Source organism: Muntiacus reevesi, chromosome 19 (genome assembly GCF_963930625.1).
Source record: "Muntiacus reevesi chromosome 19, mMunRee1.1, whole genome shotgun sequence".
Classification (NCBI taxonomy): domain Eukaryota; kingdom Metazoa; phylum Chordata; class Mammalia; order Artiodactyla; family Cervidae; genus Muntiacus; species Muntiacus reevesi.
Genome location: NC_089267.1, coordinates 36,040,852 through 36,055,177, shown reverse-complemented (window position 1 = coordinate 36,055,177; position 14,326 = coordinate 36,040,852). Strand labels below are relative to the sequence as shown.

Below are 14,326 nucleotides of genomic sequence, written 5' to 3'. Positions count from 1 at the left end.
ATGGTGATAATATATAGCCTTGACATATTCCTTTCCTGATTTGGAACCAGTCTACTGTTCCATGTCCAGTTCTAACTGTTGCTTCTTATCCTGTATACAGATTTCTCAGGAGGCAGGTAAGGTGGTCTGGTATTCCCATCTCTTGAAGAATTTTCCACAGTTTGTTGTGATCCACACAGTCAAAGGTTTTGGCATAGTCAATAAAGAAGTAGATGTTTTCTGGAACTCTTTTGCTTTTTCTATGATCCAACGGATGCTGGCAATTTGATCTCTGGTTCCTCTGCCTTTTCTAAATCCAGCTTGAACATCTGGAAGTTCATGGTTCACATACTGTTGAAGCCTGGCTTGGAGAATTTTAAGCATTACTTTGCTAGCGTGTGAGATGAGTGTAATTGTATGGTAGTTTGAACATTTTTTGGCATTGCCTTTCTTTTGGGACTGGAATGAAAACTGACCTTTTCCGGTCCTGTGGCCACTGCTGAGTTTTCCAAACTTGCTGGCATATTGAGTGCAGCACTTTCACAGCATCATCTTTTAGGATTTGAAATAGCTCAACTGGAATTCCATTACCTCCACTAGCTTTGTTTGTAGTGATGTTTCGTAAAGCCCACTTGACTTCGCATTCCAGGATGTCTGGCTCTAGGTGACTGATCACGCCATCATGGTTATCTGGGTCATTAAGATTTTTTTGTATAGTTCTTCTGTGTATTCTTGGCAACTCTTCTTATTACCTTCTGCTGTATGATGACTCAGTTTGCCTCAATGTCGTCTTTGGGCCTCCAGCTGTCTGTAATGTCTCACTGACACACCATCAACCATTTATTTTCTCCTTAGCTCTGAGGCAGATAGATCCTCCTCTATTATAACATGGTACTACAGAATGTATAGAACATGTTTCAGTGAACTTTTTTACCCTCGGGATTATCACTGAAATAAAACACAAAATTAAGAAAAAACTCGCTGAGAACCCATGAACCTCCACAGATATTTCCGAGGACACCTGTGGCTCTTGAGTCCCAGTTTGGGAAACAATATTTTACAGTTTGTGGGTGTGGTATCAAAGATTGAAACGGAGCAGTAGTTCACAAGCCAGTGAGAGGATTGCTGTGAGAATCCAACAGGGAGTCAAAATATGGGTCCCCCAGCTTCACCTGAGAGGTCTCTTCTCAGTGGGGCATGGAGGGGTTTAGGCAGGGCCCGGGAATCCAAAGGTTTCCAGGAGATACATACACAAAGTCAGACTTGAAAACCACCTTTGATTAAATGATCTCTAAGTACAGAAACACCCAGCGCGTTCTTGTTTGGACGAATGAGATAGACATCCATACAAACCAGCTACATATTTTGAAAAGATCTTGTGGGCAAATTTGAGTTTACAAATTAACTGAAAACATATTAGATGAAATTTAACTGGAAAAACTTAATCTGATGATTAAACTCAAAACAGAGCCCCCCCCCCCCACCCCCCTTCAGTTCCAGAGTCAAACAAATCACAAGCAGTTGAGGCCACCTCCTGTGAGATGACCCAGCCCCTCCACGGGAAGGAAATCTCTCCTTCCACTACAGTTGTGAAGAGCCTCTGTTAGCCTTCTCTTTGGCATTTCCTTTTTTCTGTCTGGCAATCAATGCTTTTGAGGTTTGTCTCCTGCCCTAGCTTTGACTTCATTGAGGACAAGAGACCACATCTTACATGTATCACATCCCTACCCGCTCCACCACAATCTGTTTCTGTAGTCATTTCTATTTTGAGGAAGAGTTCCCTGGATTATCAAGTCAAGTTTCAATGTAAAAGACCTCAGTACATTCTCTTTAAAAGAGCAGGGTGTGAGGAAGGGTGGACAGGAAATATGGAGAAATTCGCTCTAAGTGATCCTCCCCCAAAGCAGATGAGAGGCCTTAGAAGAGATGCATACTTCCAGCGCCCCTGTAGATGTAGCCTCCTGTCAAACAGAATCTAGTCAACAGATTAACCATTTTTCTCCTCCATATCAAAAGTTCATCTAGCTCATTAATCATCAACGTTTAAAATAGGAGACTCTTAGGAAGACATTTGGGAAAAGCAGAATGGGAGAATACAAATGTTTAGCCCAAACTTTTCAAATCCTGGTTCTCCCACTTAGCAAGTGATGTGACTTTAGACAAGTAGCTTCTTCACCTGCAAAATGATAAAATATGAGCACCTCTAGGGGTACTTATGAGGCTGAGAGAGGACACAGGAGACAGTCATAGTAAAGGCACCATTTCTAGTTAAGGAAACAGATTCAGGGAAACAAGCCAACACATAATGTGTCCCAAGCACTCATTATGCCAGTGGTGGAACAGGACAACAGGCTCCATGACTCACACTGTCTCCAGTTAATTATCATTGAGCATTTATCAAGTGCCAGGTGCCATACTAAGAACTTCTCTTATGAGGTGGGTATTTTTCATTTTTTTCCTTTCTAGAGATGTGGAAACTGCCACATAGAGATCAAATAACTTACCCAGGAGGATCACAAAGGGATCACAAAGGAATCCAAAGCTGAGAGACGGACTCAGCCAGGCTGACGCTACATCTCAGCACCTTACTTCCACCTCCCAAACTGGTGCTCTCCCCTGCATCCTATCAATCCAGGTCCAGCTAAGCAGCAGATCTCACTGAGCCTTGCTGATTAATGCCAGGTTCCAGGAGCCTCCAGTGTGTGCCGGGGGATTTATCACCCACAGCTCCACGTCTGAGGGTACACGCTGTCTTGTGCCAGGCCCCCCGCCGTCGCTGACAGAACCCCATCCACGCCCCTGTGTGACTGTGTAGAACTGAGCCCTTGGGGCCCAGATTACGTCACTTCTGGGGGAATGTGTGTTCGGTCAGCAGGACTCTAAGACTATTAATTCCCTTCTCAGGAGCCATCCAGCACCCATTAGCCAGTAATATTGCTTAATCTTTATCAGACTAAACTGAGTTTAACCTCAGACACTGATGAGAAAAAAAGCTCCATCCCTGGCTGTTGAACAACCTCTCACACCCTGGGGAGCCAGACAATGAGTAGATCAGATGGTTCATGTCCCTGGGCCCCCACATAAAGAAATACAGAATAAGTGTGTCACCAGCATTCATCAGCCGAACGTCGTCTGATCATCTCTAGCAGTTCCCCTAAAGGATGACATTCACATGGTCTCTTAGCTTTCATGTTCCTCTTCCCTTACAGTAAAAAGGGGGGAAATCCCACAACTCTTCAGCAAAAGAATTATCCATATTTTGCATATATAATAATTACAATAACAATCTCCTCAAAATATAGAGATTTTCTATGTTCCATAGACACTGTGGTTTTTTCAAAAGAGTTCCAGAGCTACACTTTGAGAGATGGAGGGTGTTTTCTTTGAGAGATGGAGGATGTGGAATGGTAATTAAGGTTTACCTTTTGAACTCTAGGCTGAGTTTCTGAGCCCCACCCAGGGCAGCAGGCAGTGTGCTGTGTGAAGTGAGCACCCCACGGCCGTGGGGATATGGGACTAGATGTCTGACTGGTTCTTTCTGGCCCTTCCTTCCCTGTCTTGAGGACACCACACATCATTTTGCTGCCTAAATACATGGGGAGGCCGACGTTAATGGCATTTCTGTTAAAAATAAGAAGGCCTCTCTGTGAGACTCTTTTAGTGAAAGCCCTTTTATCTTAGAAACCTGTGAGCAGCTGAGGGAGGATGGGAAATATCTTGCCAGAAATCATTTGGTGGGAAGCCGTGCACTCTTGCTTGCCAAGTCCTTTCCTGTTTGAGCAAAGCCCAAAGCAACTTAAAAAAGTGTTAGGTATAAATACCAAAAAAGGGATTCAGAAAATCCAAACTCATGGAATTACTTTTCAGGAGAGGAAATGGTATAAAAAATAGGTTAAATAATAGGTTTGTGCCTTTTTCAATGTATCACTGTAAACTGACCAGTTAATAGAAAAAGGAATGCCTGAAGAAGTCTTTCTCCTTTCTCCCTCTCTTTTGGACATTAATTATTGTACTACTAGTTCTCAGTGAGAGAGAGAGAGAAAGGACTGTTTCCCAAACCATCTCTTCAAAATACAGACATTCATTTTCCTCTTTCCTTACCCATTTATCCTGTGATGTAGCCATGGACGCCTATGGAGCATTCTTTTTTTTTAAAATTAATTAACTTACTTTTGACTGCACTGAGTCTTCGCTGCTGCTTTCTCTGGCTGTGGTGAGCGGAGGCTACTCTCTAGCTGCGGTGCACAGGCTTCTCACTGCAGTGGCTTCTCCTGTCGTGGAGCACAGGCTCTAGATGGCCCAGGTTTCCGTAGCTGTTGCGCACGGATTTAGTTGCCCTGTGGCATGTGGGATCTTCCCTACCCAGGGACTGAACCTGTGTCCCCTGCATTGGCAGGCAGATTCTTACCCACTGGACCACCAGGGAAGCCCCTAGGGAGCATTCTTATAGTTGTATCTGAGGCATGGGGTTTGGGAAAGTTCCCCCAAAAGGTTCTGAAATGCTATCCCTCATTCCTTCTTAAGACCTATTGAACGAGAGAGAGCATGGCAGAACTGATGAATGTGGGAAACAGGAAGTTTCCTTTTACCCTCACAGAGCACAGGGGTGTTCAGGAGCCTACCTTTCGCAATTAGGTCCAGCATAGTTTTCTTTACAAATACACCGAACAGCTCCGTTTTTCCTATAGCAGGACTCTGCAAAACTAGAATTGAAAGAGAATATTAGAAGTCAGTTCATACATCACTGAAGAGGCTGTCTTAATTTTGATTAGATCATCTCTACCTTGGTCCCCCTCAAATTCAAATGGGTGTGATCACTTGCTTCATTTAAATTAAATCTCCCTCCTTTTAGGAAAGCTTAGAATATCAGGCTCAGACAGAAAGTGACACCACTGGTGACACCATTTCCATCTACCTCATTTATTTTTCCATAGAGGCACTTCATTATTTTGACTTGAAACAGTGGGAATTTGCAGAACATCACGTATATTGTGTGTGTGTGTGTGTGTGTGTGTGTGTGTGTGTGTGTGTGTGTATTTAATGCAAGTCTAAACCACATATTCCAAAGCTGGATATAAAATAAGCAAATTTTACCTGTGATTTTAGATTCATATGAGAATTTTCTCTTTTTTTCCCATCACTTTCTGTGTATTCACTTGAAAGTTTTCCTCTTTTTTTCCTGCATTAGCTCTCTTTCACTCTTCAACATCATGAACCAGATGTTGCTTTATAATCTTTATAAAGATTATATGCTTTATAATCTTTACAGAACTTTAATTTCTTTCTTGTGTACCTTAAGGGATGGGAATAAAGGGTGCAGGGACTGGCTCAACTGACCAAAGTCACAAAGCAAGTACTCAAGCAAAAAATAGGACCCACAGTAAAAGGGTTCTAGTCCATGAAACCCTCTCTTTTGATTCTTCTTCTTTTTTTTGATAATAAAAAGTAGGACACAGAACAGAAAACAAACACACACTGTTTCAGCAGAATAAATAATTATCAAGGCAGGGAAATGGAATATTACTCTATATGTTTTGAAAATTCTACATTGACAGGAATCTATCCCTATGAGGATGGTATACAAAATTTTAAAGACTTTTAAATTAGGTTTGGCTTAGGTACTGTACAATCCATGGAGTGTGACCTGCTGTTCTCACATTTCTGCATGTATCAGCAAAGACCTAATGGTCTTTGGAGGAAAGCAAATGGATATGTTTGCTTTGTGTGAATACATTTATAAAATCAATCAGAAAACAACATGTGCTTCTCAGTAAAAGGCACTACACACAACTTATTTTCCCTAGTGGTTTGGTTAAAAACACTCCAATGAATTACATTTCTTTGGCATTTATCCTTTATTTTTCTTGTTCTTATTCCTCAGCCTTCTTGAAGAAACACCATCAGTTAGGCGTCCAGAACATGCATATTTCTTTGAAGATGTTCCACCCAGTGGCCCGCCCATGGCTTGAAGGAATGAAAGATTTGCCTGGAAAGATTTGCCTGCAGTTATCTTCTTTGAGCTAAGGTCCTACTGTTTCGAACAGATGACATTTTCCTTACTTGATGCAATTATTAGTAGACATGGAAGATGTCTGGCCAAACCCCAAATAAATAACTAAGCTCTGTGCAAATGGACCCTGGAAACAGCTATGTGATCACTGGTCTTGGTGGAGGGAGACACAGGAGCAGTAGGGCCATCGAGAGCTCCTTTTTTTGTTTTTCATCAACATTAACTGTTTACATTTTGCTTATGCTAAAGTCTGTTTGGAGCTAGGGAAATGAAATCACTGTGCCTTTCTCAGCCCACACTAACAACCACAGTGCCCTCTCCAAGTGGAAGGGAGTCTTACGCTTTTGAAAAACCCTCAGGGAACTTAAAGGAAACAGACTCAGCACTGTTTGTTTGCAAAACTCCCTTAAGCATCACTCTCTTGCTTTCAAATGTGGCTCTTGTAACTGGGGATCCAAATCCTGGGTCTGTAGGCTCAACTAGTGTATCTTTCTAGCGGAACTGAGATTCCACACATGGTGCCTTTCTGAAAGCTCAAATAAAAGTCCTGGCACTTTGATTTTTATAGAAAGCAGCAATATGAATTTTAAGAAAAGCTGAAAGAGGCAATGGGGAGTCTGATTTTATATGATATTTGATTTGTATTTGAGATTAGTTAACTCAGTCAATAATAAGGCCAGATCAAAGACTAGCACTTTATAGGATCCAGGCCAATTTGTCCTATTCTATGACTGCAGACTACTCCCGGCTTTTTGGAGCCAGTTTTCTCCCCGAAGGGATTCAGGAAATAGAACTATTGCCACTACAGAGAAAGCAGATCTCTCCTACCCTCCCCCATTCCTCCATACTCTCACGTATGTTCTTTACTTATAGGTTGTATATTTTTGCTTTTGTGTTAACTTTCAACAGGTTTTTTCATCTCAAATCTGTCCTCTAGAAACTTCAGCTTTTATATCTGTGAATATGTACCTAACTGCACAATCCATTCCCTAAGTCCCTCAACTGCTCTTCTGAACTCAGATCTACACACACAAGCAGAGAAAGAATATGGGTGGAAATGGTATTTCTTGGTGCCTATGGAACTACCTGTGTTTTCTCTTTCAAGACAAGAACTTCATTACCCAACTGGCAAGTTTCTGTTTATTTTATTTAAAAGCATTAACAGTCTTCAAAAGAACTTTTTGATGAACTAAGACATTGGATAATCTGTCTCGTAGATAAAAAGGTCATTTGCTTTAGAAGTGTCAAAATACTGTTGTAATCTGATCTATTTTAAGGAAGGCAGGAGTTTTTGACCATTCTCTTCACAACTGTGACCAACAACCAGTACATGATTGGCATGTAATAAGTGATTAATATTTATTGATTTTACGTAGATAAGACTTCTCAGCCAATGAGGTTCCAGAAGCCTCGCATCTCAAAGCATTAATGTCACATAATTTAGATAAGTAATTGTCATATGTATGGTGCAAAAAAGTACAAAAGTCAGACAACATAATGAAGAATTTGGGATTACCTTTCTAATTCCTCTGTTAATTTCTAAAGAAACTGCAGCTCTAAGCTTACAAACCTGCTTTGAGCAGATGATGCTATATAACAACTTTGTTCATGTGGGAGAATGAGTGAAACCCGTTATTAGAAAGTTGGAGGTAAATATATTTAACAAAATAACTACACCACGGTAAGGGAAGAGCACACTGAACACGCCGTCAGATGTGGTTAAGACTCATGCTTGAGAGCAGAATATTAATGAACAATTAAATAATATATCTAGGTGGAGCAAAGGGAGCTCATAAATCAGGACAAGCTTGAATAAAAAGAACAGAACACAGTGTTTGAGTTTCCAGCCTCACTCTCAGTACCATCCATTTTGTGCACACTATTAACACCACTGAACATGAAAAATCACAAAGCAAGGGCTAAGGCAGTTTAAGGGTTTCTAAAGAAAGATGGGACTGTAAAACTTTAACTTCTTCACTGCCTGTCAGACTCATCAGAGGATCTGAACAAATCACAAACTATTAGGTGAAATGTTAGGTGATATTGGTGTTCAATAAAAACAGTTAGGGGGAAACTTGGTTGTCATCTCTTTTCTCTTTATAAGAAAGCGTGTGTGATGATATTACTTATATATGGAATCTAACATATAACACAGATGAACTTATCTATGGAAGAGAAACTGATTCACAGACATAGAGAACAGACTGGGGGTTGTCAGGTGGCCTGAGAGGGGTGGGAGAGGGATGGATTGGGAGTTCGGGATTAGTCGACGCAAATTATTATATGTAGGGTCGATAAACAACAAGATCCTATTATATAGCACAGGGAACTATATTCAATATCTTGTATTAAGCCATAATAAAAAAGAAAACAAGAAAGAGAGAGAGAGAGAGAGAGAGAGAGTGTGTGTGTGTGTGTGTGAGAGAGAGAGAGACAGAGAGTGAGAGAGAGAGAGAGTGTATGTAAGGCATTCAGGATTTTTTCTAGTTATTTTATATGCATTATTTAATCTTTACAACTATCAAGGAAATATTACATCCAAACAATTAGAAGAGCACCTGATAGTATGCAAAATGCTGGAAAACTAAATACCATTACATCATTTTAATTCTACATTACATTCTACACTTTTAAGTCAATAAAATGGCTAGTCCTGACTTGACTGCTGGATTTATACATATATGTGCCTGAAAAGAGTTCCATTATTTCCACTAAGATGTATGTGCACTGTCTTTTTTAAAATTAATTAATTAATTAATTTTACTTTACAACATCGTATTGGTTTTGCCATACTATGCATATTGTCTTTAATTTCTCATTCAGGAAACACAGCCAGAAGCGAAAATTCATTTTCTCAGAAATCTTCTATGTGCTGACCGGTCTAAAGCACTCTGTTTATCTATGCTCTATTTCTAACTGAAAATCCACTTAGCTGCCACATGTAGAAAAGGTCTGCTCTGCGGGAGTCAGAAGAAACCAGTACTACTGAAAACACTGAATTATGACGTCTGTGGGCATCACCATTTGCAATCTCTCTAGGTCAAGGGACAGTCGAGAAAAAATGGGAATAGCCTTGCTTATAAAGCTTGGGAAACTTCACTGTGTCTGGGATGAGTCCTGCAACCCACCCCCAATATAGGGAACAGAGTCACCACCTATACTGTAAGTGTTTACATTTTCCTGAAAGTGGATTCGGGCTAGAAAACTTTCCTGTATCTTTTCCAGTCTCGTTGCAACAGGAGATACTCAATTTTGATGGTACAAAAACCCTAGAACTCTGTATAGGGAGAAAAAAGAAAAGAAAAACAAAGGGGATAAGCAGTAGAAAGGCTATTTTCCTTTAAGACTTACTTGGCAACATGAGGCAGGGGGCAGGGGCATGGCTGGCAGAACCGGGGGGGTCCCCTGATGGCATCTCCAATATAACCATCTAGACATTTCTCACAGTGCTCGCCTGTTGTGTTCCGCTGGCAGTGCTATGAGACAAAAAGATAAGAAAATTGACAAGGGCACACAAAAAATTTTATACACAGCAAATGTGGGAATCAAGCAGTATTTCAAGCAAAAGGGATATCGGGCCTGACAAAGCAGATGGTATGTAATGATGCTTACTGGTCAGCACAGAGGAGCTATGCTGGCCCCGGTGGATGCTACAAAGTGTGAACCATGGGGAAGACTTCTGCATGTGCACTGGCAGCCTGGGGGCTCTCTTCAGAGTTGGTGTGAAGAGCAGATTATTAGTCATTCATTTCAATTCAGAATGATAATCAGAATAATCAAGCTCTGAATATCCTAGAAGCATCAGTTTACTGACTAGGAATAAATATGAAATGAAAAAAAAATCCCCTCCTGGTAAACACTAGGGGGAACATTTTAAGAACTTATGGGCTCAGAAGAATAAAATGTGTCCAAGTAAAGTATAAATGGACTAGAAGGTAGATAAAGAATATTCAGCTAATGGGCTGGTATCTTGCATAACGGTATACGAGAAATAGTAAGCTGGTTTATTGTGTGATTCTTCCATTTATGGTAGGGATATTTGGAAGAAAAGCTCACAACAGTTGATTCTTCTGCCTAGAATGCCTGTTTATCATTCAAGATCTGTACCAGGCCTTTGAGAGCTTCAGGATTCCTTCCTGATGACTCCTCGATCCTTCCCTCCTTTCCTACGCACATTATCATCAGCTCCCAGCCTCAGGTGGCAGAATGGTAAAGAACCCGCCTGCCAATACAGGAGACGTTAAGAGACTCGGGTTCAATTACTGGGTGGGAAAGATCCCCTGGAGTAGGAAACAGTAACCTGCTCCAGTATTCTTGCCTGGGAAATCCCATGGACAAAGGAGCCTGAAGGACTACAGTGCATAGGGCTGCAAGGAGTCGGAGGCAACTGAGCACACACAGCCAGCCAGCCTCAGCAGTGCCTCCCCCTGAACTGTCTCTCAGCACTGCACTGCCATCAACTGAAATGGAGCGGTACTCAGCAGCTGTTTGTTGAACTGCTGGATTAATTTCTCACTAGTCCTCTGTAAGAGGCAGTGATGCAGGTCTACTGGTATTTTCTCCAACTGGACTAGACTAGATCGCACAGGGCAACGCCAGTAGCATGACGATGTTTTCATCTGTATCGTCACCAGAGTGTATGTAAAGTTTGATTGGCTTTTCAGTGAAAAATTGTGCTACTAGAATTAGAACACCACTGAAGAGACACCCCACTGTTTGAGCAATTCCCTTGGTAACACCTCTGCACCAGAACTGTAACAGTTAACTTTTTCAAACAGGGCTCTGTGGTGGAATCTTGGGGAAGGCAAGACTGTGAACTTAACTTTGAGCTCTTTATTTTGTCTCTACATTCTATGTTGAGGTTCAAAATAAAATAATAGTGAAGTCCTGCTCTAAACATTTTATGTGGATTAACTAATTTAATTTTCATAATAATTCTAAGGTCCCATTTGTTTTTCACACTTTACAAAATGAATAGAGATATAAGGAGGTTAAGCAAATTGCCCAGTGTTACACAGACGGTAGGTATGTCTCAAAAGTGAGATTTCAGCTCAGGCAATCTGGTTCCAGAAGTTAGACTGGAAATTCCCATATTATACTGCTTCTCCAGTGTGTTGGAGAAAAGGTTCCTTTTCCAAAACAGTCATAAAATGACTGCATTGGAAACTGTCATACTGTTTCACTAACAGTTTGAACTTCAAATCAAGTGCAACACACTAGACAGTGGGCCACACCTATCATGGTTGAATGGTCTTTAGCCAATTGATAGCCATCAGACGTGGACCACCTTTGACTCCTGATTAGAAATATGTTAACAGAATAGGATTAAGAGGCTAGTTCAGGACACCTGACAGATGAGAAACTGAAAAATAGAGCGTGATGTGCAGACAAGATGTTAACATATTTCCCTCACTGTTCGTAGTGCTGCGTCATGTGATGAGTGAATCTTCAGCAAATATTCGTTGAAAAGAAAGAGGAAGGCCGAAGTGGGAAAGGGTGAATTAGTATCTGGAGCAAGTAAAGGAAATTCACACACACTCAGAGCCAGCTCAAAACTGGTGGCAGTCTCCTATCCCAGGGAAAACCAATGAGCCCTGTCCAACCACCCAGAATTTAAGCCATAAGCAGGGCTTCCCACGGGGCACTAGTGGTAGAGAACCCACCTGCCAATGCAGGAAATGTAAGAGCCATGGGTTCAAAACCTGGGTTGGGAAGGTCCCCCTGGAGGGGGCCATGGCAACACATTCCAGTATTCTTGCTGGGACAATCTCAAGGACAGAGGAGCCTGGCAGGCTATAGTCCATGGGATCACAAAGAACTGGGCTTGACTGAAGGGACCTAGCATGCAGCACAAGCCATAAGCAATCTGGCAGGGCTGCTCTAGAGTGGGGTCAAACTAGTCTGAGTCCTTGTTGGACAGATGAAACCCATCTGTGCAGAAGAAAACAGGACTGTTGTCAGATGTCAGACCATTCTTTGCGACTCCATGGGTGCTTTGGCTTCGCGGTCAGGGCCCTATTTCTGCCATGGCAGCCACAGAGAGCAATTACCCTCAAGGGCAAAGCCTCCAAATCACTATGACCTCTAAGTGCTCAGAGTGCAAACACTGACTTTAATCATCTGCCTTCTTTTAAAGAGCTTGCTATGAAATTTCCTAAAAGGTAAATGAAGTACATTCTGTGAGATTGGCAGGGACAGTGCCGGCAGCAGGGAGAATTCCCTAGCTCGTCCGGTTTCTAGATGGTTGAATTTGAACAAGTCAGTTGACTTTTCTAGGTCTCTATTCTCTGTCTGTAAAACAAAGATCTAGCTGAGACAGTATACAATGTCTCTTAAATCTTTTACTCTGAGACTGCGAATATCCTTTATCTTCATTGTTCTGCCATTTAAAAATCAGAAACGAAAAAAATGACAACAATAAATAGTATGTTGTTGTTGGGGAAATTAAAATTAAATTAATTAAATTAATTTTTAAATAAAACTGACCTCACTTAAAAATGAAAAAAGCATTCTGAATCTTTGGCCAATGGTTAAGAAAGCCATGTCTGGACAATCAATCGCAGATTAGGTGTCAGGAATGACATCTGGGCACCCGCTATGTCTCCTTCATGTGAGAAATGGAGGCTCTAGACACCTGGGCCACAGCACCAATATAAGGTGAGAAGAAAGCCTAAAAGCATCAGATTAGAGGCTGGTCAGATGCTTCATGGGTCACTGTAGTCTGTCTAGACTTGTGGTACTCAAAATATGTCCAGGGAGATGGCAGTGAGAAGCTCACCGAGGCTGGAATAGAAATCATTGAAGGATTTTAAAAAGGGGATGCCTTGATATAAGTTGTTTTTAAAAAACTCCATTGCTAGTGACGAAGACAGATTAGGGAAGGAGAGTCTGGAGCAGGGCATCATGAGGAGTTGGGAAAGTGTACTAGTCGTCAGGGAGGGATGCTGTGGGCATGAATTAAGACAGCAGGATGGCACAGAACAGAGGAGGCTCTCTCCTAGGTTGAACTAGTAGGATTTGGTGTCCAGCTAAACATCGGTGAAAAGAAAAAGGAAGCTGACGAAGCACACAGGCATCTAAGTATGGAGGATTGGCAGAATGGTGCTGTCGTTAACTGAGGTGGGGAATACGAAAGGAGAGGCATGATCAGGGTTGGGAGAAGAAGGAAAAACAACTTATAGAGAACTTATTACCTGTATTGGTTCTCATCATATTATTATGCTAGGGGCATAAAGCACCAGGGGACTCCACTGGGCTAGCCATCCTTAGAATCCTTTGCACATGCAATTTTATGACTTGATTTCAAAACTTTAGCTAGCATGGAAATGAATCACTATTTGCAAAATTTGGGCTTTTCCAAGCTTGCAACAGATTGGAAAATTGTCAAGATTTTAATGTAAGAATTATGCTCTTGATTTAGATACTAATTTTATAGCTGCATGTAAAACATGAAAAAAAATTCCCTTTTTCTCAGTTTCTTCTTTCTCTTTGACACCTAATGAGGGTGTTGGTTTACCGATCACATGTGTAGTCTTAAAGGGACTTAGATTGGTTGATTTTGGCTTTGCACACATAAAGGAGAGTCTGAAAGTCACAAGAAAAATGCTACAGAAATTAGAGATGTAAAATCTTTGCTTTCCTCAATTAGGTTTTAATTAGGTTTTGAGAGTAATAAAAAATTCATTAGCCTTAAATATGCTGAATTACTTCCCTTTCTCCATTGTGCTTAGGGTGAGGTAGTAGTTCATCTGAACATCAATCTTTTTAATTATAAAATTATTACAGACAGTTGTAGAACACTTGGGCAGGTATACTATAAAGTGAAAAGACGAAAATAAAAATCCATTCACATTTCCACCAGCCAGATGTGAACATTTAACAGCTTGATAGTTTTTCCTCTAGGTTTCAATTATGTTTTTGTGGTTGAGTGGTTTCAAATCTATTTTCATTCAGATTTAGCTTTTTTTTTTCCCCTGAAATTCTGGCACAGACCTCAAAATCTCTTTATCTTTTTTTTTTTTTTTTTGATTGTTACTGAGCAAGTGGGGGTTTCTGCATAGATTTCTGAAGCTCTCATGGTCCTCGTGCTTTGAAGTTCATTACATTGGTCACATCTACAGGCATTTTCAACTAGTGTTCTGCCCTACAACCCTTTAGTCCACACAGTGGAAGCCACTTAACCCAGATCCTAGAATAGTATCAGGCAGATAAGTGGTACTCAAAAAATGCTTATTTGTTAAGTGGATAAATGAAATCAACAAATCAATCCTTAGTCAAAAGAATCTAAGGAACCCTGTGTAAGTGGTGAATTTCAAGGTAGATTTTCTCCACCCTAGT

At 41.0% G+C, this 14,326-nt stretch overlaps 1 protein-coding gene across 2 annotated transcripts in view; it reads right to left on the bottom strand.

Annotated features, from left to right (window-relative positions):
• The window catches only part of LAMA4 (laminin subunit alpha 4), a 146,155-nt gene that overhangs the window by 90,375 nt on the left and 41,454 nt on the right, over positions 1-14,326 (bottom strand). For both annotated transcript variants that reach the window (XM_065911803.1, XM_065911804.1), the window contains exons 3-4: positions 9,341-9,465; positions 4,602-4,682 (exon numbers count right to left, since the gene is read on the bottom strand). In XM_065911803.1, the coding sequence (XP_065767875.1) occupies positions 4,602-4,682; positions 9,341-9,465 (206 nt within the window). The remainder of the gene's footprint in view (positions 1-4,601; positions 4,683-9,340; positions 9,466-14,326) is intronic.